A 24,768-nucleotide genomic window follows, 5' to 3' on the forward strand; every position below is an offset into this window, starting at 1 on the left:
TACAAGTGAGAATAAGCCATTTTACTCACGTGTAATCTTAGCTATGACTTTATAGACAAATTCAAGTTGCAGCCATGATGTTAAACAAAACCACCAATCTATTTTCATAAAAAAAAAGTTTAATTTTCTATCAATCCCTGGTGGTTGTATGATTAATGGGTTATGGATATGTTCATGAATTATTAAAATGAAATTAAAATCAGACGTTCATTTGTATTACATATAACTGTTTTATTGCAGAAACATTGTCCTTTTTTCCTATCTAACGCGATCCTGGATATGACCTTAAACTATATCCAGTGGTGAGGCCCCAGCTTGTGGGCTTTGGGGAGTGTGGAGCCACCCTTTAATTACCATTGCTCCCAGGTCCACTCTGACCCAGAGTGGTAGTACCTGTTAGGGTCCCAACTATGGGTTAAATAGAAACCGACTTGAAAACAACAAATATATTCTATTAAACATTTTTTCTTCCAAATCTTTGGATTCGGCATTAAATAACCCGAAAAGGGTTGATATGCCATAAAAAAACCTATCTAACGCCAATGATAAGTCCAAATAATTAATTCCAATCAAATACAGAAAGTTTATCAAAACAAATGATGCATCTTATTACAATCAATAATAAAAATTATATTTGGTTTAACGTCTGCTTTACATGCTGATATTATGTTTTTAATGGCGTTCAGAAATTGATTTCCAAACTAACTTTTTTCTGGCCCGAACTTTATTCTTCTTTCTCTCAAGTTCATCCTTATAACTTGCTACTATATTTTCCTTAGTCTTCATTTGTGGACTGACCTTGCTACCTCAACTGTTTACATCTACTAACCCAAGAACTCTCATCCATTCATTTTTTGGTGAACAAACCAACAAAATCTCCTGTTTTAGATGCAGATTACTTTCAGTAATTTTAGTTATCTTGGAAATTCTTTTGAGGGTTGTTCCAAAAGTAAGGCTTCCAATTTTTTTTAAACTAAAAAATTAAAATATTGAAGAGCTGCAAAGATTGGAGTAATACCATTAAAATGAGCAACCTTTTGTGCTCCAGAATTTATTTTTCTACAGTCACCACCATTGTTAGTGCACTTTGCTGGACACTTTGGATGCCTCGGTTGTTAAAGTCCAGAGCATGCTTTGTCACTCAGATCTGTCGCAACTCTGAAATCGATGAATTCATCTCCTAACTATGCTGACATCAACTGCATTGGTTTTGTAAATGTTCAACAGGTGTACGGGAATGTTGATCAGTTCAATTTTTTCTGCATGGAACAATTCAATGACGCATCTCTGCTTCTGATGCATATCCATAACAGAAGTTGCTTTCTTAGAGTCTAACACTGCCAATATCTGCAACGGAGAGATGAAACTTTCAGGTCATAAGAAGCATTACTTTATGAACGCTCTTTGTATAACATAAATTAATCTCACATTGCAATTCGGCATATGCTTGTGTGTGTGAACATCAATCTATAAATTTCTAAGTAGTAGTTTGTTGTCATTTATACAGACTTAGTAAAGGTTAATTTGGTGGTTTTCCTTAAATCAATATATGCTTAAAAAATATATAGGGAGAAAAAAAAAAAAAGAAATAAAACAAAATGTATTTTAAGTTTGTGTATTTAGTTTGTTTTTTTTGTTTTTTTTGTGTGTTCAGAACATTTTCACTACAAAAGGAGATGTATACTGATTTCTTTGCCCTAAATAAAAAAAATTGTAAAATTATTCATCTGTGTTTATATTCCAATGTTGTTTCTCATTTTCTTTCTAGTGGTTTGGTTGCTATTAAACGAGAAAAACCCATGGAAGAAATAATGAAAATTATAGAATCAGCAAAATGTGAAAAGGTGAAGTAGTGATCCATTTGTACTTGTTTTTACTAAAATATTAGGAATTTGAGAATTACGATCAAGTTGTTAATATTTCAATTGTTTACAAGTTCTTCCCTTGTGTGTGACCTGTGTCTTTCTCGCTTTTCATCCAGGACCAAACTCAAAGAAAACCAACCTGTCTCCTCTCTTGAGGCTTGCATTTACGAATATCCGCGGGCTTAGAACCAACTTAGATGATGTTGAATCATTTCTCCTTGTAAACACTCCAGATATCTTAGCATTAAGTGAAACTAACCTTCACTCCTCCATTCCCTCTAACCACTTTAACATGCCTGGTTTTCTCTCACTCTGCCGTAAGGACTTGGACAGACATATGCATGGGCTTGGAGTCTATATTCGTAACACCCTCCCCCTGACTAGAGAAATAATACTAGAATCAGACGACCTGGCCTTTATGTGCTTCAAACTAAATATGCAACATAATATTAGCTACTTGTATTTTCTTTACCGCTCTCCCTCAACCCAGGACTGTACCCTAATAAACAAAGTCTCTGACAGCATAGATATAGCACTCTCCCTCGATACTAGCACACAAGTACATGTATTTGGTGATTTCAATGTCCACCACAGTAACTGGCTAGGATTCTCTAATTACACAGACGTAGCTGGTAGCACAAAACAAAGCTTTTCTATATCCCATTCCCTATCTCAGACGGTTACATTTCCGACACGTTTGCCAGACCAGCAAGATCAACATGCCTCACTTCTAGATCTTTTTTTGACAATGGTTCCTGATGATTGTACAACAAATGCCCACAGCCCACTCTGGAATGCTGATCACGCTGTGATAATGGTAGAAATCACCCTAAATTCTCGCCGTAAAACTGAAGACTCGCTACTCAAAACAACAAAGTATTACAAAAAGGCTGACTGGGAAGCCATCAGGGAACTCATCAGAAATGCCCCATGGCAAAATATCTTTTCTCTTCCAGCAGAACAGTGTGCAAATGAGACCATTGAATAGTTCAAAACTGCAATTGAAGCACATGTTCCCGCACGGAAATTCTATAGCAAGCCCCACTCTCCCCAATGGTTTACTTCTGCTTGTGCAGCTGCCATTTGTCAAAGGCAGCATGCGTTCCGCAGATTCAACCGACATAAGTCCAGCTCAAACAAACAGAAGTATATAGAAGCTAGAAATAATTGTAAGAGAGTGATAGCGACAGCTAAGACAGATTACTCTGAAACCATCAGAAAACGCGTCAAAGCACAGAAATTAGGAACCCGTGATTTTTGGAAAATCTACAACAGTGTAGTAAATAATGGGTACAGGTACATGGTATTATAAAAAACCTAGACACCTCAAAAGCATGTGGACCAGATCTCATCCCAGCTGTGCTATTGGACCTCTATTATTCCTGATATTCATAAATGACCTCCTTCATAAAATTGTTTCGGAGATTGGTATATTTGCCGATGACACCACTCTCTATAACAGATATAAGAGGAAAACAAATGGACACATATCCAAGGAAATGGCAGAAACACTAGAGGATGACCTCCAATCTGTAGTGGAATAGGGACAAAAATGGGTGATCACATTCAATGCTGCTAAGACTAAGTTTGTTTCCTTCAATAGCTACATGAAACCTTCTCTACCACCAATAGCAATGGCCCAGAAAACATTGCCTGAAAGTACTTCTTTTAAACTCCTCGGCCTAACGTTTACAGGGAATATGAACTGGAATAGATACATTGAGAGCATTGCCAAGGCTGCTGCAAAGAAGGTTGGCTCCCTCTACCGTGCTAGAAAGCTACTTATGCCTGAAAGTATCCTGTACCTCTATAAGGCCACCATGGAAGATTTCGAGGTTTAAGATTTGAAATTGATCCCTTTTTAACATAATCATCCAGAACTATCAGACCTGAATATTTGTTGTCATTAAAATAATCATTTCCAATCAAAACTAATTATTCAACATGACATTTTACTCCCAACTTCTAAAATTCTCCACACATGCATAAATATTGAACAAAAACATAAAAAAACAACATATAGTCATAGCTCAAAAACTTGACCTGGTTGAGCAAAACCAATGTGATTTTCAGATTCAGCTCATCAAATTCGTCCTAAATCAGCTGAAAAAATGCAGGTAACAAATTTGTTGTTGACGAGTGTAATTCATACTTACAAGATTTATGTTGTAATGCCCATGAATTCCCATTAATTGCTTAAAAATGATTTCCTTTATAAGATAAAACTTAAAAAAAATCAAATTTTATACGTATCCGAAGAGTGACTGTCTCCTCCGTCATTTTGAAAAAAAAAAATCTTAAACGAAGAGATATAAATTTAAAATACTTTAGATTCATAGACCTATGTTGTAATGCCTATGAATTCCCATTAATTACTTAAAAATGATTTTATATTAAACAAGAAAAAAATATGAAAAATTTTTTTGCGAAGAAGATTAAATCATTCAAGAAAAAAAAAAAATTTTATGTTGAAAACAATTTTATATAATATGTAATATATAATAGTATAATAGTTGTGTTGTATACAAAATCACTTTGTATTATTGCGTTTCTTATGTGAAATCCAAGACGACACATTTATTGCATTCTGACTGAATAAGATCTGCTAATTATGCATAAATATTAGGTTGGTGTAAAAACAATATCGTTTTCTCACGTGTTACTTTTATATATGATTTCTGAAATAATTCATTGATATATATATATATATAGCCATGTTATATATCATTTTGAAGCACGTGGATCCTCTACAACAACCGGTACTGTTCAGCACAGTGGTTGGATGCCAGAGGAGCTCCACAACACTTCCCAAAGCCATAATTGCACCCAAAAAACGTTATGGTGACAGTTTAGTGGTCTGCAGCCGGTCTCATTCATCATAGCTTCTTAAATCCGTGCGAAACAATTATGGCGGAGAAGTGCTGCTGACAAATTGATGAAATGCACCAGAAGCTCCAACGTATGTGCCTGATATTAGTCAATATGAAGGGACCAATTCTCCTCCATGACAACGCTCGTCAGCATGTTGCTCAACTGACCCTGCAGAAGCTGAACGAATTAGGCTACAAGACTCCGCCTCATCCACCTTAATCATCGGACTTCTCGTCCACCGATCATCACTTTTTCAGGCATCTCAACTTCCTGCGCAAAAAATGCTTCAAAAGCCGAGATGATGCTGAATCAGCCTTCAATGACTTCATCGCTTCCAGAACTCCGAATTTCCATGCTAATGGGATAAATAAACTTTTTTCTCATTGTATCCATTCTAATGGTTCTTATTTCCATTAATAAAGTTTATTATGAAAGGAGTTATGATATTTTGAGGTTGAACATAAAAAAACAGCATTATTGTTATACCAACCTAGTAAATCTTCAATTTTTTATAGCGGCAATTCTTTGTTTTTCTGATCTGCTTTTAAGCAAGATATGACTTGTATTCTCATGTTAGCAAATCTGCCAAAACTGAAGGTAAAAAAGAATAAAAAAAGCACTTTTATGTTTCCAAATTTTTGAAATGAGGATAATTTTGATTAGTTAAACTATTATTCTCATCTTTGCGATAATGTTGTAGACAAGAGTTGATAATGTTGTAGATAAGAGTTGATAATGGACCTGTGACACAACAGATAATGCTGTTGAGTAAAAATGAGTTCTAGATGGCAGTCGTTTGAAGATTGAAACTTCAATCATTACTGAAAATTAACACTTTTATCCAGCTATGACTGATAGGACAAGAACAATCTACCTCCATGGATTAAATAAAGAATGTGGTTCAAAATTCCATTTAGATTGTTAGGTTTGAAAAGATGCACCTGTAGAAGTTTGAAATGTGGAAAATAAATAACCCTGATGACAATAGTAGTCCAAATAATTTTAAGTGTTTTTCTTTAAAAGTAAAAATGTTTTTTAAATGTCTGTTAACAAAGGATTTGTTTGTTTTCTGAAACTGATGCTTCATATTAAAATAATTCAATTATTTGAATTTTTTTTTTTCTGTTCTTGAAAAGTAAAAAAAAATTTTTTTTTTTTTTTTTTTACAGTTTCTTTAAAAGTAAAACTTAAAAAAATTTTTTTTATTAAAATGGATATTTTTTTGTTCTCATGGTGTAAGATGTATTTGAGTTTTTGTTTTCTGAAACTGATGCTTTGTATTAAAACAATCCAATTATTTGAATTCTTTATTATAAGAATTTATATTTGAAAGGCTTCTCTTCTGAAATATTTTTTATTTATTTTTTCTTTTGCAGTGTATTTCCAAATGTTTGATTGCACTGAAAAGATTATCTAACCAAAACAGAAAAAATAAAACTTTACTGTTGGAACTGAATGCTGTTGCCATTTTATCCAGGTTAGTTTTTTTTTTAAACTAATAAGTCACCTCTTATGAAGGTCAAAAGCCACTCAAGAATAAGAGTTAATGAGATGAATAAATTGTAAGTTGAATGATGAAGTATATTATGAGAGGATTGAAAATGATTAATGGAATGAACAAAGTTTGATTACTTATGGTTAGAGAGTTTATTTAGTAACCATGCTAATAACCCTTATCCCCGAGTTGCTTCTGGGCCTTGATAAGTGGTGACCTCCATATAATAAAAAAAAAAAATTTTTTAAAACAAAAATAAACAGCAACTATAGTAGCAGCGGTTTCACAGCAACAGTAATGACAATGTTGAATATGTGCTTAGTTTATAAGTTCGGCACTGATTGGTGCAAGCATTTAACTTCCTTTCTGGCTTATCCAATCAGAGGTCATCTTTCAGGCAGGCTGAGTACACTACCAAAGTTGATAAAGGTAATGCTGACTAGACTCTTCCGCTTTCTGGCCAGGAGATCACACAACGAGCTGATTCATCCTATGGCTCTTCTTTCAACCCCCAATCTTCTCTCTCTGGATGCAACCAAACCCATCCCAGGCCTCTAGATCTAGTTTCGACTTGAACAAATGGACCCAAGAATTCAATATGGCAAACACCACCCACATATTTACCTGTTCATGCCTCTGACTTCAGCAGCTGTGTACTGTGTGCATACATGCTATAAACTTTCCTCTTTTCCCTACGAACGGCACATTTATTTAACAACACATGTACTTTCTAATATTTTCTCTTTGTCCATATTCCTTGACGTATTCCTTTGCTAACACCATTCTCTTTCATTCCCCTTTTATTTACATGTTGACCAAAACGATTCAATAAAGTTGTTTTAAAATGTTCAAATGAGATTTTGTGATTAAATTCTACTCAAATGTCAGAATATTTTCAAAAATGTTAAATATTATCTGGCATTGAATTTGAAGACAATCATGTTATAGTATGTAGGAAACCAGTCATGTGATAATGTGTTCTACAGAAGATGAAAGGTTTTTGAAAAGAAACTTTGTCCATGGAAATTTTGTCTGATCCTATGCTCACAAAGGAAGAAAGGAAAGATCTTTTTAGTTAGAAAGACTAGTTCTTGCTATGAATATCTTACAAGGAGGAACCAGAGATTGGAGCTCAGTCAAACATGAAAATAAAAATTAGCAACATCTCTTTTGTAAGTAGAGAACAGGTTATCCTCCATGTTTTTTATAATATTTGTTCATGCCATTTTCTCAAGGTTAATCAAAATCTTTGTTAATGATTAACAACATAGGCATGTTTGTTTCTATTTTCTTTTCTATATCTAAAGTCCGTCTAATAATAAATACTTTGTTTTGTTAACTGGCTGACACAGTTGTAGAATTAAGCATAAAAAATTCTTGGGCAGCTAAGCATACTATTTAATGAGGATTATCTTTGCAAATATCCTTTATGGTACGCAATGTGTAGATAATTGCCTCCTAACCTTTCTATACAGAAATAAAATGCATTAATGCATTGTCTATTACATAGATGCAGCTGTCTGTGTGTGCATGTTCAGCTAAAAAGTCAGAAACTACACAAGACACAAATCTGATATATTCAACATTAATTCGGACATAATATAGGCTGGGGGTTTTTTTTCGGGAGGATGGGGGGCACCTGGAACAAAATTAGTTAATTAGAGGGAATCGGGCAATATTTAGAGTAGATTTCTCCATCCCATTAACGTTTTGCCTGAAACTCAAAGTAAAATACACTTTCTTGACCTTTGAGTTCGGATCAAAGTGTAGTATCTTTTCTGTCCTTTGTTGTAGAAGAGGAAGCAGTGACTGAAAATGGCAATAGAAAAAGAACGAGATACATTTTAAAAGAAAGATGTTACACTTTAAATTTTCTTATTTGTTGACTATGCTAGTCTTCTTATAAAGTAAAATATTTTTTCTAATTTCAATTCCTCGAATAATAGGCTAACAAATAAAACTGCGTAAATTTCTCTTTATTTGTTATCACCATGTATTCGTTCACGTTCTGAAAAGAAAAACTTTTTCTTATCTTGTTTTTACATTTTTATAGTTAGTTTGGTCAGCAGTTTGTTCTGATTACTAATCGGATAGTTAAGGAGAGATAACTTCCTCTCAATCATAAGTCCTCTTACTGCTACCTGTATCACCAGGTTCATATATTTTTTTTAATTATATAAATTTTAGCTACATCACTCATAATACAATAAAAATGAATAAATATTAAAACTGTTTATTAAATTTTGGAGGCGTTTAAATTCTAACCTTCTCACCCTTTCCTTACTGATTTAAGCACAAAGCCATCTTGCCTACAATATAAAGAAAATAATAGAATGAATTTTCAAAGAACTGAAGGTATCAGAAAGGTGGTCCAAATATTTGCTAAAACAAATATGAGTAATGATAAAAGGTTAAAAACAGAAATTTTCACCTAAGGTTAGAATAAGTTAGAGGGTAAGGTTAAAGATTATGCAGATGTGTACCAGAAGTTGGGTAACGGGAGGAAGTATGTGGCAGCAACATAAAACCAAATCTACCTCTTCGATGTTCTGTATCAAAGCAAATGGATGTCAATTTTCAAAACTTTTCTCTCTTCCCTAAAGGATTAGTCAGAAAGATGCAGTTCATTCATATATACTTGCTATAAATGCTAAACTAAATCCCAGAGCAAATAATGGGGTTATTTGTTGTTCTTTTTAATTACTTTCATTATTTTAGCCGCCAAAAACAATTTTTTAAATCATCATTCTCTATAACTGCTATATCACTATTACAACCACTTTTATAAATAGACTAGCCTGGATGCCCAGCGTTGCCTGGGTGTTTGGAGGTGTGTGTTGAGCAAAAAAAAAAAAAAAAAAAAAAAAAAAACAGAAAGTGGTAGTAGGCAGACAGGCTCGAACCCGTACTGCAAAGGAGGAAAAGAATGTGGAAAAAAAAAAATGACCTCTTTTCTTTGCTTTTGTGCCCATCGCCAAACCGGAAGTGATGATGGTTTAAATTAAGGCTAGTCAATTGAAAAGAGGATATGACTTTCAAAAATATTGGTGAAAAAAAGCAATCCCTTCCTGTAGAAAAGTGCCTAGTTGAGGGTGAAGGAATTAATGTTTTTAGCCAATTTTTCGATATTTGTCATCCAAAGAGTCGAGCTTCAAAACGATACCAATCTTGTGAAAATCCGTTACCGCTGTCGAAAGTTTTAGGCAAACATACATACATTTAAACAGACAGGTGAGATTTATATTATAGACTAGCGGGGCTTACCCGGCGTTGCTCAGATGTTTTTGGGTATGTAGGGTTGGGGGGTTGTTAATGAAAACCTAAGAATAAGCGAAGTAAAAAAAAAAAAAAAAAAAAAAAAAAACAGAAGCCCCCCCCCCTAAAAAAAAACGTGAAAAATGGCTTAAATAACCCTATTTTAATATTAAAAGTTAAATCGAAAAAAAAAAGAAAAGACATCTCGCACCATGATTCGAACCCAAAACCTTTAGATAATGAGGCAGCGCTCTAAGCAACTGAGCTAAGACGACGTCGACAAAATTAGGTCACTTTTTAAAATCTTTAAACTAAATCAGGTTCTGACGTCATTTGCGCATGCGTAGAGCCGAATTCGTCATGAGAGGACGGTTTTTGCTGACTTCCCCCTGTAGAAAACTGCTGATTTCAGGGTGAAAAAATTAACGTTTTTGGCCAATTTTTCGATATTTGTCAGGCGAAGGTTGGAACTTTAAAATGATACTGATCTGGTAAAAATCCGTGATCTGTGTCGAAAGTTTTTGCGAGACATACAAACAAACATACATACACACATTTTTGCTTTATATATAGAGACTAGCAAGGGGTACCCGGTGTTGCCCGGGTGTTTGGGGGGGGGGTAATAAAAAAAAAGTAAATATGAGGATCGAACCCGAACCGTTGAGGCAAAGTTGTAAATTAAAGTGTGAAAAAAAAAAAGTGCGATGTTAACGATTGCCCCACCGCGAGATGCTAACGGAAACACATTTGAATTTATTTAATTAGTTGGATTTAGCAGGTGCCCGTTTTAATGAGTTAATGAGGTCAAGTTTGACTGCGAGATAGTATTCATTTACTGCTGAACGCTTTTTTTCCCCACCTCCAAGATGTTATAGGAAAAAGACTAACCCACATGCGGCGAGCAACAAATATTGAATATTTATCTTCCCGAAATCGAGCAAATTAAATAGACAGGCGAGCTTCGTTGTTAACTGTGAGATATTACGATTTATCTGTGATATAAAAAGTTTTAAAAATTTGTGAACCGACCGACCGCTTCTCTGAAAGGAGCCTTTTGTAGACGCACAGAAAAAGCGAACACACACACATACATACATACGTACATACATTTTTGCTTTTATATTTATAGATGGTTATTACCTATTAAGCCAACTACTGATAACATGTCAAAGAGATACTCAGCTGTTTTCTGTCAACAAGAGAATTACAGGCCATCTGGTAGAGATTGAAGAATTTTCTATACAATGTTACACATGCTCCCATACCCCTCCACGGCCCATTAAATAAACAAAAATTTTTCATTAGTTAAAGAAAAAAAAGTTTAAAAAATGAATAGTAATTAATCAATAATAATCCAAACAAAAAAATCCAAGTGTTTTGCGAGTTTTTTCTTGTTTCATCAAATTTTTGTTTTTTTCTCTTTTTCATAGTTGCCAAAATCTGTTAAATGGCACTGAAGCAGCTACATTGTGTCAAGAACTGTTGGATGGTCTTGTGGTAAAAGTACATCACAACAACGGTGGTAACAGACTTTCAGTTTGTTCGCAACTACAGTCAACAAATGAAAGGTGTGTATGATTTTTGTCTTCCTTTCTCATAGAAGACAGAGTTCTAAATTGTGTCATTTTATTTCTCTCAAAATTTCTGAAAATAACCTCGATTAATGAAATTATGTGACCACTTGTGTATTTTTTTTAATTTTTTTTCTCTACATGGCTTAATAATTTACTTGTAAATATTTATTTATTGTCCTGTTCAAAATAATTTTCAAAAGACTTCTATCTTACAAAACAAAATAAGATAAGGAGACCTATTTCTGTATTGCAGAGGTGAGTGACTGCCACTTTTTTAGTGAGATTCCGCTCTTTTTGTCAATCAGGAAAAATAAATTTTTGTTTTTAAAAAAAAAATCAGAAAATGTGGGGTTTTGATTTAAATTTGATAATTTTTGACTTCACTCAATGGGAGATAAACTTTGTATTTTATTTGAGAGATTGAGGTCTATTTTATATAATTACAATTTTTTTTTTCTTTAGTAAATAACAAGGTAAAGGGAGGATTTTTATGTAAAGAATTGGGTCTTACCACTCAAAGTTAAGGTTAAATTGTATTGGTGATGCCAGTAATTGTCGGACAAGTATTATTTTTTTGGTTCCTCAATTTATCAGAGAGGAACTTATGTTTTAAGTGGCGTCCATGCATACGTCAGTTAGTCCGTACAATTGCCAGATAACCGTCCATTAGTTTTTCCTGAAATTTTGCCACAAATTGTATTTCATTAAATATCAAACCCGACAGGCAGCTAAATCTCACCCCCACACAGTAGAGATCCCTAGATGTAAAAGATTTTTCTACTCCAGTAATTTCTTCCCCAGAACCGCTAAACTCCGGAATTCCCCAATTGTACTGACATGCAGAAGTTCAAGTGTAATGTGAACCGACATCTTGCTGCCCAAATCCAAACCTAGTACCCTAGTAGTTGCTGCCCCTGATAGTAGCCCCCTTACACCAAAGTGGCAATATGCCTTGTTTGGGGTGAAAACGTAATAAAAATATTTAAAAAAATAAAAAATGTGCACAGTAAAAAGTTTTTTTGCAAAAATTCCTATTGGGTCTCCGAGATCAAAAATACCCCCAAATGACACGTTTTGCCCCATAACTTTTGACCCATCCATTAGATTTTTCTGAAACTTGGCCAAAATGTGGAGCCCATTATTCTTAATATAAATCCAGTATGGGTGACCCTGGCAAAATTCTGGTTCGTGTCCCTGGAGACTTTTAGTGCTGAAAACATCCCTTTTTGTGGCTCTTTCTTTCATATTTCTCAACAAAAACGATATGTCTGACTATGTAGTGTTTTTTCATGGTGGTCAACTCCAATATACATGTGTTGAGGCCTGAAACTGCACCGTTATCCATTTACACTTGGATTCAGTATCCCCAGGGGCTCAAAAGAAGTCAAAAATGCCCCAAAATAGACAAAAATGACACATTTGCCCCTTAATGTTTGGTCCAACCATTAGATTTTCCTGAAACTTGACCAACATGTGGATGCCATTGTTCTGAATATAAATTCAGTATGGGTGACCCTGGCAAAATTCAGGTTCACATCCCTCTGGAACTTTTAGGGCTAAAAAAAAACATGCCTTTTTTTTTTTTTTTTTTTTTTTTTTTTATATTACTCAAAAACTTGATATGTTTGTCTATAATAGTGTTTTTTCCAGGGTGCTGAATTCAAATATACATGTCTTAAGGCATGAAACTGCACCGTTTGTCCATTTTCACTGAGATTCGGCATTCCCAGAAGCTCAAAAGGGGTCACAAATGCTCCAAAATTGTAAAAAATAGCATTTTTTACACCCATAACTTCTGCCCCATTCATTAGATTTTTCTTAAACTTGGTGAGAATGTGAAGGCAACGCTGGCCCTTCACATTCTCATATTCATCATTTCTTCACTATTTTTTGTGGCATCATCTCACACGCAGCACCAGAGGGGGACCACGCATGCGCAGTATGTTTTCTTTTTACTTTACAACATAAAAAAAATCTCATCCATTGTTTCGGTTAAATTTCTTGAAAGGAGGCAGAAATTGGTAGAGGATGACCCACTCCACCCCCAGGTTGGAAAATTTATCTTGATTTCAATTTTTCTTTGCTATCGACCATTCACATTTCTGATATTGTCATTACAGAGTTACTTCCCTTTTACTTAAAAAAAAAAAAAAAAGTATTTGGAAGAAAAAACGGCAGTGCTTGTGCAGTATAGTGGATTTTGAAACCCATTTCAGATGTAAACCTTATTACATACTTGCATGTCATGGTAAAAATAGTATAAATTTAAAAAATGATGAAAAATTATCAAGTAGAAAAATAATTACAAGTAAAAATGAAAATTTATTGGTTTTTAGTTTTAGCATATGTTTTAACTTGGAAGAATTGTCAAAATCCAGGGGAAGGAACTGCAATCGATTATTTTGATAAAACTGACTTATCTCACTTGCTTTCAATTAAAATCTGCTATTTCAAATACAAAATGCCAGGCAGTTATTATGGATTTTTTTTTTTTTTTTTTTGTGTGTGTGTGTGTGTAAAAACCAAATCCAACACATCATTTTTCGTAATTTTTGGAATTCATACTAATTTTGATATGACATGTAAGTACGTAATAGTGTTTTCACCTGAAATGTGTTTGTTTCAAAATCCACTATTCTGTGCAAGCCTGGTGCTACCAGATCAGGCTGCCCTGTGGCTTCCTGAGACGAAATGCACCTACATTGACGTTTTTTTGTTTTCTGATCTTTTTTGTAAAACTTAATTATGTTCTGCAAAACCAAAAACAAAAACAACAGCCTATTCCCCCCCCCCCTTTTTATTTTATTTTTTCCTACCTTACTCCCGGTCCTGGATATGACCTTAAACTACATCCGATGGTGAGGTCCAGCTTACGGGCTTGGGGAGTGTGGAGCCACCTCTTAATTGCCATTGCTCCCAGGTCCACCCTGACCCGGAGTGGTAGTACCTGTTAGGGTCCCAACTATGGGTTAAATAGAAACAGATTTTAAAAAGGAAAAGAAACAACAAAAAAAGAAAGGAAAAGAAAACAAATATATTCTATTAAATTATCTATTTATTTATTTATTTTTTTGCCCTGTCGGTAGGGCATGAGAACAAACCGACTGTCCCCCTGCAGAGGGTAAAAATCCCTCAATGGGGCAACCAGTTAGCCGTGGGTTGCTACCCGTAAAGTCTTAGGACGTGATCCTGGTGATTGAGCGAACCTAAACCAGGATACATAGAAGTTTAGGCACCGCAACACATTACTTTGGCCCTTACTTCGATTAGACGGGCGGTCGGAGAGGCCCGATCCGACCAATCGGCCAGTCACGCCAAGCCCCACCATATATTGCCCATTCCAAAAACCCACTACTAATACAACACATCCCCCCTCTCCCACAAATAACCCTACTCCCTAATATATGATGGAAAGCGGTGGCTGAGGGTCAATCGATTAGGTGTGAATATCGATGACGAGGCTGTAAACCCCTCAGGATTGCTACAGATCCCATAGCAATATCAAGAGAGAACAGATAATCATTATGATACCACCAAAGTCGGTTATATCATCATTGTATCCCTGTAGAGGCGTGGCGAATGGGTTTCCCCCCAGGCTCTTCCCAAATAGGACTCCGAGGTGGGTGGGGAACAAAGATGACAAAAAAAGAAAACAAAATATATGGCTTATTCCTCCCAAAAACCACCCAACCACCCAAAGAGAACCCACTCTGATGTCTCTGACATCAGTAGCTCTGACGAAGAGACGATAAAACCAAGGAACTCAACATTCGTAGTAATAGAATCAATGGAGGAAACTCCTTTGAGCAAACTATCACCTTTTAAAATTGAAAAAAATCTTAAAACTCTAAAACCAAAGTCTATTAAAAAACAATTTAACGGCAGCCTACTAATAGAAACCCATAACGAAGAACAAACTAAAGAAATATTGAAACTAAAATTATTTGAAAACATCAAAGTCAAATGCTACAGACATCCAACCCTAAATACCTGCAAAGGAGTAGTGAAAAGCCACGAACTTGCACTTTGTCCCTTGGAGGAAATCCGGACAAACTTACAGAAACAGAATGTGTTAGATGTTCGCAGAGTTCAAATTAAAAAGAACGGTGAGAAAATCGATACCAATACATATACACTAACTTTCGATTCCCTCACCATACCCAAAGAAGTGAAAGTCGGATATATGAAAATAAATGTAGAAATTTATATTCCAAACCCCCTCCAATGCTTCAAGTGCCAAAAGTTTGGACACCATCAAGATCGGTGCACACGATTACCAGTGTGTGGAAGATGTGGAGAAAGTGGCCCACACATTGACTGCAGAAAAGATTTCAAGTGTGCCAACTGCCTGGGAAACCATGGCGCTGGCTCTAGATATTGCGAAATATGGAAAAGAGAAAAAGAAGTGACCAAACTAAAACATATAAAGAATATATCCTACCCAGAGGCCAGGAAAATCATCGAAACTAAAACATATGCAGATGCAACAAAAAAAACTAATCCAATCAACAATCAAAATGGTCATATACATGTAACGGATACAAATGACAAGAAAATTGATGTCCTAAGCAAACTAATAAAGGAAATGAAAGAACTATTAGAAGAAATGAGGAAAATGAATAGTGCAATGTCTGCAACCAATCCAAGGATAATATTAAGTAAAGACACTACTGAACCACAAAAAGAAACAAAACCACAAACCATTTCTACAAAAACAACCGAACAACCATCAAACACATCACAAGCCAGAAAAGAATCAAAAATCCCCCCAGACAAAAAAAAAAACAAACAAAAACAGGAAAAGAAAGATCCCGATCTATATCTCGAACAGGGACTCCGACAGAAAATAGATTTGAGGGATTGGAGACGATGGAAGTTGAACACAATTCCAAATGATGAACAAAATATTACAATGGAATATCAGAGGGATAAAAGCAAATCAAAATGAACTCACATTATTAATAACAAATATGAGCCCAGCACTTGTCTGTCTACAGGAGACCTTTCTGAAAGAAAATAATACCATCAACATAAAACACTACACATCTTACAACTACATAAATAAAGATACGGACAGAGCTTCTGGAGGCACATCAATACTTGTTAAGAATGAAGTCCCTCAAAGACAAATAAATATAAACACAAACTTGCAAGCAATTGCAGTTTCAGTGACTCTACATAGAACTATAACACTTTGCTCAATATACATCCCTCCAAAAGATACAATCAACGAAACTGAGATAACTCAATTAATAAAACAACTCCCTAAACCCTTTTTTCTACTAGGAGATCTCAACAGTCACAATGTAATATGGGGAAGTAAAGAAACAAATAAAAAAGGAAAAGAAATAGAAAACATAATAAATAAAAATAATCTATGCCTCCTTAATAATCAAAACTACACCTATATGTACCCTGCAACAGGTACTTTCACCGCCATTGACCTTACCTTATGTGATCCTTCCATATATATGGACTATGACTGGAAAGTACACAATGACACCTGTGGGAGTGATCATTTCCCAATCATCCTGGAAAGTCTAAGCACTAGCACTGAACAAAAAACACCCAAATGGAACCTACATAAAGCGGATTGGGAAGACTTCCAGGAACAGTGCAAAAACCAATTAATTATCGAAAAGAATGATGAAGATGACCATTTGAACTACTTCATTAAAACACTCACAAACATAGCAAATAATACCATATCGAAAACAACCAAAACCAACAATCACAACAAACCTTGGTTCACAAAAGAATGCAGAAAAGCCATCAGAGCTCGACGAGCTGCCTTGAGAAAATTCGAAAAGTATCCAACAAGCGAAAATCTGGATTTCTTCAAAAACAACAGAGCAAAAGCCAGACGAATCATAAAGGAATCCAAAAGAACAACCTGGAGAAATTATATATCCAAAATTAATGTGAATACCAAGGCGAAAACAGTTTGGAACATGATGAGGAAAATAGAAGGAAAGTGTAGTAGTACAACAATATCCCACATCTCTAAAGGCAACAAAATATACACCGATCAAAAAGACATTTCCAATAACCTGGCAGATAATTTATCAAAAATTTCATCATGTGACAGACAAACAGAGAAATTCAAAAAGATTAGAGAAAAGGAAGAGAAAAAGAAAATTCTATTTAAATCACAAAATACTGAAAAATACAACCAACCTCTTACCTTGCCTGAATTAAAAGAATCGCTAACCAAATCCCATGACACAGCTACAGGGCCCGATGAAATTCCATATGAAATCCTCAAAAAACTTCCAGAAGCCTCAATGAAATACCTACTTGAAATTTTCAATATTATATGGTCCAGTGGAAACGTACCCGAGACCTGGAAAGAGGCCACAATAATACCAATCCTCAAATCTGAAAACTCAAACATCCAATCCCAATCAAGTAACGTCTCAGATCCATTGAATTTCAGGCCAATAGCTCTAACAAGCTGCATTTGTAAGACCATGGAAAGGATTATAAACAAAAGACTAATCTGGTTCCTGGAAACAGAGAATCTTATTACAGAATTTCAAACAGGATTCAGGAAAAACCGAAGTTCAATAGACCACATAGTCAGACTTGAAACCTTCATCAGAGAAGCCTTTGTAAGGAAAGAACATTTAACAGCAGTGTTTTTTGACATGGAAAAAGCCTACGATACTGTGTGGAAGTACGGTGTTACAAGGGATCTGAAGGCGCTTGGACTAAAAGGCAGAATGCCAATTTTTATTGAAAATTTTTTAAAAAATAGACGGTTCAGAATAAAGGTTGGTACAGCTCTCTCGGACTTGAAAGAACAAGAGAATGGAGTACCTCAAGGGAGTATACTGTCAGTGACCCTGTTCAGTATCCGAATTAACAACATTGTAAAAAACCTTAACCCTGGGGTAGATTGCTCCCTATATGTGGATGACTTCCTAATATGCTGTAGATCTAGATATATATCTATAATAGAAAGGAAGCTTCAATTGTGCTTAAACAAAGTAATGAGATGGACGGAAGAGAATGGATTTAGATTCTCCAAAAGAAAAACGAAATGCATGCATTTCTGCAAACTAAAGAACATGCATAATGATCCTGTCCTAACCATGGAAGGAATGCCCATACCAGTTACTGACCAGTACAAATTCTTAGGGATTTTACTTGACAAAAAGTTAACATTCATCCCACACATAAACTATCTGAAAAAAAAATGTAACAAAGCTGTAAATCTTTTGAGAGTGGTAGCACATACCGATTGGGGTGCAGACAGGGAAACACTCCTTAAACTTTACAGAGCACTAGTCCGCTCCAAGCTAGACTACGGTTGTTTCATATATGGATCAACCCGAACATCATATATAAAAAGCCTAGACCCTATTCACCATACTGGCCTAAGATTGGCCCTAGGAGCATACAGAACTTCCCCCGTGAACAGTCTATACACGGAAGCACACGAACCCCCACTAGATCTAAGGCGAGAAAAGTTAGCCCTTCAATACTTACTGAAACTGAAGTCTTGCCCAAACAACCCTGCATACCAATGTACCTTCTATCCTAAATATGAAGAACTCTTTAACATGAGAAGAAAAACTATCAAAACGTTCGGGCTCCGAATGAAGGAAAGCATTGAAGAATCGAAAATTCCAATCTCCAGCATTCACAACTTCATACTGCCTAAAACACCCCCATGGACCATGAAACAAGTTGAAATAAAACTCAACCTAAACAAAAAGTCCAAATCTACCACAAACCCTATTGAATACCACGACGAACTTCAACATTTAAAATTACAATATTCAGACTACACCTTTATCTACACAGACCGGTCTAAAAGCAACAATCACACTGGATGTGCAGCAACGTACCATAAAACCACAATGAAGAGAAATCTTCAAAATGAAGCATCTATATTCACTGCAGAGACTATAGCTATCGATCTAGCACTCAACATAATTTCAGAGGAAACCACCAAAAACTTCATCATTCTCACAGATTCTCTATCAGTCCTATTATCTATACAAAATCAAAAACAAGAAAATCCACTAACAACAAAATTAATAGAAAAAATCAATATCCTTTCAACTACTAAAAACATTATTCTTGTCTGGATCCCCAGCCATGTGGGGATCAAAGGCAATGACAGGGCAGATACAGCTGCAAAAAGATCTTCTCACTTTCCAACTGACAATTTTAAGATTCCACATACTGATCTTAGACCCCAGATAAAAGCATACATACAGGAAAAATGGCAACTGCGGTGGAGTCAGCAAGAGGGCAACAAATTATACTCAATCAAACCTAAACTTAAGGAACGATGTCCGGACATCAAGAGATCACGCCGAGAAGATGTGATACTGACTCGGCTGCGCATAGGGCACACCAACTTTACTCATTCTTATATACTAAATGGAGAATCGGCGCCAGAGTGCATCCCATGCCAGGAGACACTCACAGTAAAACATATCCTAGTTGGGTGTGATGACCTTGCCCCAACTAGAAAATTATATTATACAGAAAGCAATATGGAAGACCTTTTTGAAAAGGTCAACTCAGCAAATATTCTAGCATACCTAAGGAAAGTAAATTTATATAAGAAAATTTAAGGAAATTTAAAGTCATCCAAATATACACATCCATGTATAAATACAACATTTAATTTCTTAGTTCAATTTTATAAAAAAAGGGAGGAAAGGCTGAAAAAGTCATTCCCCCCCTCCCAATAAAAAAAGTTAAAAAAAAAAAAAGACTCCGGCATTAAATGACCACATAGGTTGATATGCCGTAAAACCAATCAATCAATCAATCAATCAATCAACTGTGCAAGCACCAAAACACAGTTTTACAAAGTAAAAGTCTAATATATTGCTAGGTATTAATAAATACATGGCAATATCTGTTTAATTATAATGTTTGATATTATGTTAAAACATTTGCTAGCCCATAATGGCCACCAGGCTTATAACACATGCCATTTACATTCCTAAATGGTTATTGTATTCATTAGCATTACACAATTTCATCCATACTGCATTGACTGATGATGACACAATTAATTCAATTAAAATGCTATGGACTGTATTTCTATTGAATACAATTCATGTAGGAACTTCTGTCGACACCAAGAAAATATATTTCTTGTTTGCTCAAAAGAACATTCATCTATGAAAAGCCTGGCAAGTTAATTGTATTTTGGTCTGTTTTTCTTATCAGTTGAAAATTTTTTTGTAAATTAAATCTTGATATTTTTTTAAAACTTTCAAGCACACTGTATATTGTTTTTTTTTTTTTTTGTTTTTTTTGTAGAAACTTCAGTGTTCTCTGGTGCCAAAACAAATTCCGGATTTTGATAACTGTAAAAATTCCTAAATTAGAATGGTCAGACTGCAAATTCCAGAAGACATCTCTCCATTTTAGGTAAAGAGATACTTTTTAATCTCTCACTCACACACACACACATAGGCATCATCCTCAAGTGTTTTCAGTCTCTCTGTACAAGAGTTTAAGACAATCTGACAAAAGGATACTTTTCCCTACAAGTAAACCCTGACCAAATATTCAAAGCCCAAATAATATCCAGTCAAGACAGCTATACACTGACTCATATGAGGAATGATGCACCTTCTCCTAATTATGTTACCTTGAGTAACAGCATTTGACTGGATGATCCATCAAGGCATCTCACAAGATCAAGAAAATACTACAATAAAGATGACATATTTTAGTTTAGTGATTGATTTGGGATATTTAGTGTCCTTCACTACCTCAACATTTGAAAGGAAAATCTTGATTGAACACTTGGATATTTATATAGAAATCAAGTGTTAACCTCTTGATTTCTGAAACCTGAAGTAAAATAAAATACAAAAAATGAATACAGCAAATAATTTTGAAATTGTTAGATCTTTGCAAAATTAATGAAAAGAATGCAATCATTATGAAGCGTCTTTTTTACTTTCAACAGAGCTTATTTAATATATAATATATATATATATATATTATTCCAACTTCTGGCTATCAAATACTCTCATGACTGTTTATTATGCATGCTCACCGATTTGGCATTTATGGGCACTTATTTTCCTTTTATTCTTGTGTTAATTGCTGATGGCCTGGAGTTAAAATGTGAGTTAGCCTACAAAGTTAAGGGTGACTTTATGACTGGGTTCGAATCTCCCGCTTTCACTTTCTTCATTGATGATTGCGTAAACATGAAAATTAGTATCTAGATATAAAAATCATTGTTAAAATTTATTTTTGTAAATATTTTATACATACCTCCTTTGCAGGAGATTAGATTCGAGATCAGATGGGGTGAAATGCATCCTGGCCTACAAAAAATGTCTGAACAGCCCTATCGGCATTTCTTGATAAGGACATCTGAGGTGATTAGCAATAAATTAATCTTTTTTTCAAAGAGAAAGTAAAAACCTGAAATGATAGACCTCCTAGGAATAAACAGAACTCTACCTCAACCCAATATAAGCAAGGCTACCATCCGACTGATTGTCATTTCCAGTTGGTGCAAACAACCCTCACGCAAGCCATATGTATGTATAAATATCTAAAATAATAATCTGTAGAAATAAAAACATTAATATATCTATTGTTCTTATAAGACCTATTTTTTTTTTAATTACAAACCTTTTCTTTCTTTTTACCTTTTCTTTCAGTTTGATTTCAAATGATGGTATAAAACAATCAGTAAACTATGAATTATTTGATGAAGTAATTGTTGAGAAATGTGCAGTTTGTCTACAAAACAAAGAAGCCATTATTTCCTTATGCAAAACAGAAGTAGGATATTGGCCTCGTCTCTTGCAGGATAAATTCAACAAAGTAAGTTGATCGTTTCTTTATCAAATTTTTTTTTTTTTTTTTCATTTTGTCTTTTGGCTCAAAATATTATTTTCTTCATTTGCAAAATTGGATTAAAAGTAGCTTTCTGTGGTAACAGCAAAACTCTACAGCTTCTATTTAACAACCTTGATAACATAGAATGGCAGCAGTACACTGAATCTAAAGACTATGAAATCTCTCTCTCTTGGCAACCCCTCAACAGTGTGGATGGTATAGTCATGTTCTGGGTTTTAGTGTGTGTGGAGGTGCCTGACAGGCCGATCCTAGCCTTGAACTACCTTTCACAGTGCAGGCAGGTAGTTCCATTTCCATTTGAAGGGTTGGCTTGCAAGTGTTCTTCTCTCTCTCTCTTTTTCTTCACCTCAAGGTCCGCACATCGGCTGGCTTCAAAGGTGACTGTGCCTTTTGGCAATGGTCTGCTTCCAGGTTTGGCTGTCCTTTGCTTGGCTCTCTTATTGATGCCACACTTTTTCAGGTTTGTTTTCAGAAGATCCTTATATCGTTTCCTTGGAGGCACTTTCCTTCCTTTAACAACTCATAGAAGAGTTATTTCGGTAGCCGAGAATCGGACATCCTGACAACATGGCCCCACCAACTCAGTTGGTTCTTAATGATGATGACTTCGATGCTGATGGTGTTGGCCTCTTCACTGAGATTGATGCGATAGTCCTCACAGTTCAGAATTCTCTGCAGGCAGCATTGATGGAACTTCTCTAGCATGTTGTCCATCATCCAGATCTCTGAGATGTAGAGAAGCACTAACTGCAGAAATAAAGATAAGCATAAGCTGGAAATGGAGAAAGACAAACTAAAGGATATTTTTGTGACGATAGATTAAGGGTAGGGCGTGGTTGTGTTACTTACCTTGTCCCCAAATCATTGATATTAAAAGCAAAGAAAGGCAATTCATTCAAGGTGAAGTGCAGACACATATTTTATTATATTGCTAGGAGACCCGATGTTGCTCGGGATTGAATGAGAATCAACGAATGTTCCACACTTCCAATACATTTGTCTTCAAAATCTGTAAAATTGCTCCATTCGTCAATCAAATCAATTGGTTGCCTACTCTAGTGTCGGGAACCCACTGTGATGCGCCAGGGAGGAAGCTCGCATGCCTCCCTGCAGTGATTTAGTTCACAATACATTATAGTCGACAGAATTGATATTAAAAGCAAAGAAGGACATTTTATGAAATTATTTTATCTAATGACTTGAATTGAAGTTTAAAATGCAAAAATCAAGTTTTATGGTTCATTTGCGCTCTAAACAGAAACATTCATTTCGAATGCGCCCCTGTCTTATCAAAGAACCTACTGTTGATTTTATATGCCGAGCCATTTGCTTGTGCGGTGATAAAACTTCTCAAATGCATTTGTAATGTTAGGCTGTATAAAAGTGTTAACGTTCATCAAAATCGAACTGTTTTTTCTTTAATGGGATTTATTGATTTTGCATATTTGTCAGAAGTATTCTAATACAAAACCTACACAAGAACACTTCCAGACATGTGAAATTTCATAAAAATCGGCCCAACCATTTTGGAGTCCATAGGGAACAACCTTATACACACATACAAAATGATTTTTGTATAGAACGACGGTTCTAGGTTCAATCCTTGGCTTGGGAGAGATGCTAGTCTAGCGGCACTGATGAGTTGTGATACAATGGAACAGGACTGTATGTCGATAACTACAAATATATATATATATATATATATATGTCACGCTTTACCAACGTCAAAGCCATTCGGAGGTAATTGTTAATGAGAATGTCAGTTGGATAATGAATAATACTATGAGAAGATTGAAACGATGATTGGACAAAATTTGATTACTTAAGATGACGCGGTAAGTATTTCATTTTTAACTCATTTTTTTTTTTTCACAGCAAACAAGGCATGTTGCTACTTGAAATGTAAGGGGCTACTATTTGGGATCATGTCTCACAAGGGATTGGGGAGTTGAGCAGCGAGATATCTGTTCACATTACATTTAAACCTCTGCATGTTAGTACAGTCAGGGAAACAGGAAAGGAATTTCAAAGTCCAGCAGTTCAGGGGAAGAAACAATTAGAATAGAAGGCTTTTTAGCATCTAGGAACTTCAATAGTGAAGGGGTTGGACTTTGCTGCTGATTAAACTAGTCAGGGGGTATTACATCAAAGGGGCATGCGTGCTACAAGTTCATCAGAGCACATTCGATTTAAGTACTTGTAAAATAGTGGTGATGGAAGAAAGGTTGGAACTTTGTTGATAGTGCAGAACCTATTGGAAATTCTTTTTGAACCATGTCTAAGAACGAGAGACTAATAGCAGATGCACTAGTCAAAATGTGGCAATAATACTCCATGATTGGGTGAATGATGGCTTTGTAGAGTAATTTTCTAGCATGGTAGAGAGAGCCCACCGTCTTTGCAATATCTTTAATGTATTTGTTCCAATTCATGTTGCCTGTTAATGTTAGGCTGAGAAGTTTGAAAGATGAGCCCTCGGGTAGAATTTTATTTGTCATGACAATTGTTGGTTTAGAAGGCTTCTTGTAAGTGTTAAAGGAAAGAAACAGTTTTAGTAGCATTAAATGTTACCATTTCCAGCCCCATTCTACTACAGACTGGAAGTTGTTTTCTAGAGTTTCTGCCATTGCTTTGGATACATGTTTTTCCCCTCATGTCTATTATAGAGCATGGTCTCATTAGCAAATATACTCATCTCAGACACAATTTTATCAGGGAGGTCATTTATTTTCTGACATTAGATTTGAAGACAATCATGTTATAGTCTGCAGAGAATTAATCCCATGACAATATGTTCCAAAGATGCATAAGATTGTTATTACATATTGTAAGCTTAATAAAGAGTGCA

The 24,768-nt window shown here is 35.2% G+C and overlaps 1 protein-coding gene across 2 annotated transcripts in view; it reads left to right on the forward strand.

Annotated features, from left to right (window-relative positions):
• The window catches only part of LOC145277630 (uncharacterized), a 195,434-nt gene that overhangs the window by 163,046 nt on the left and 7,620 nt on the right, over nt 1-24,768 (forward strand). For both annotated transcript variants that reach the window (XM_080129188.1, XM_080129189.1), the window contains exons 45-49: nt 1,769-1,844; nt 6,113-6,213; nt 10,917-11,054; nt 20,352-20,462; nt 21,719-21,884. In XM_080129188.1, coding sequence (XP_079985314.1) covers nt 1,769-1,844; nt 6,113-6,213; nt 10,917-11,054; nt 20,352-20,462; nt 21,719-21,884 — 592 coding nt within the window. The remainder of the gene's footprint in view (nt 1-1,768; nt 1,845-6,112; nt 6,214-10,916; nt 11,055-20,351; nt 20,463-21,718; nt 21,885-24,768) is intronic.

This window comes from Euprymna scolopes, chromosome 6 (genome assembly GCF_053919585.1).
Source record: "Euprymna scolopes isolate OS-2025 chromosome 6, ASM5391958v1, whole genome shotgun sequence".
Classification (NCBI taxonomy): domain Eukaryota; kingdom Metazoa; phylum Mollusca; class Cephalopoda; order Sepiida; family Sepiolidae; genus Euprymna; species Euprymna scolopes.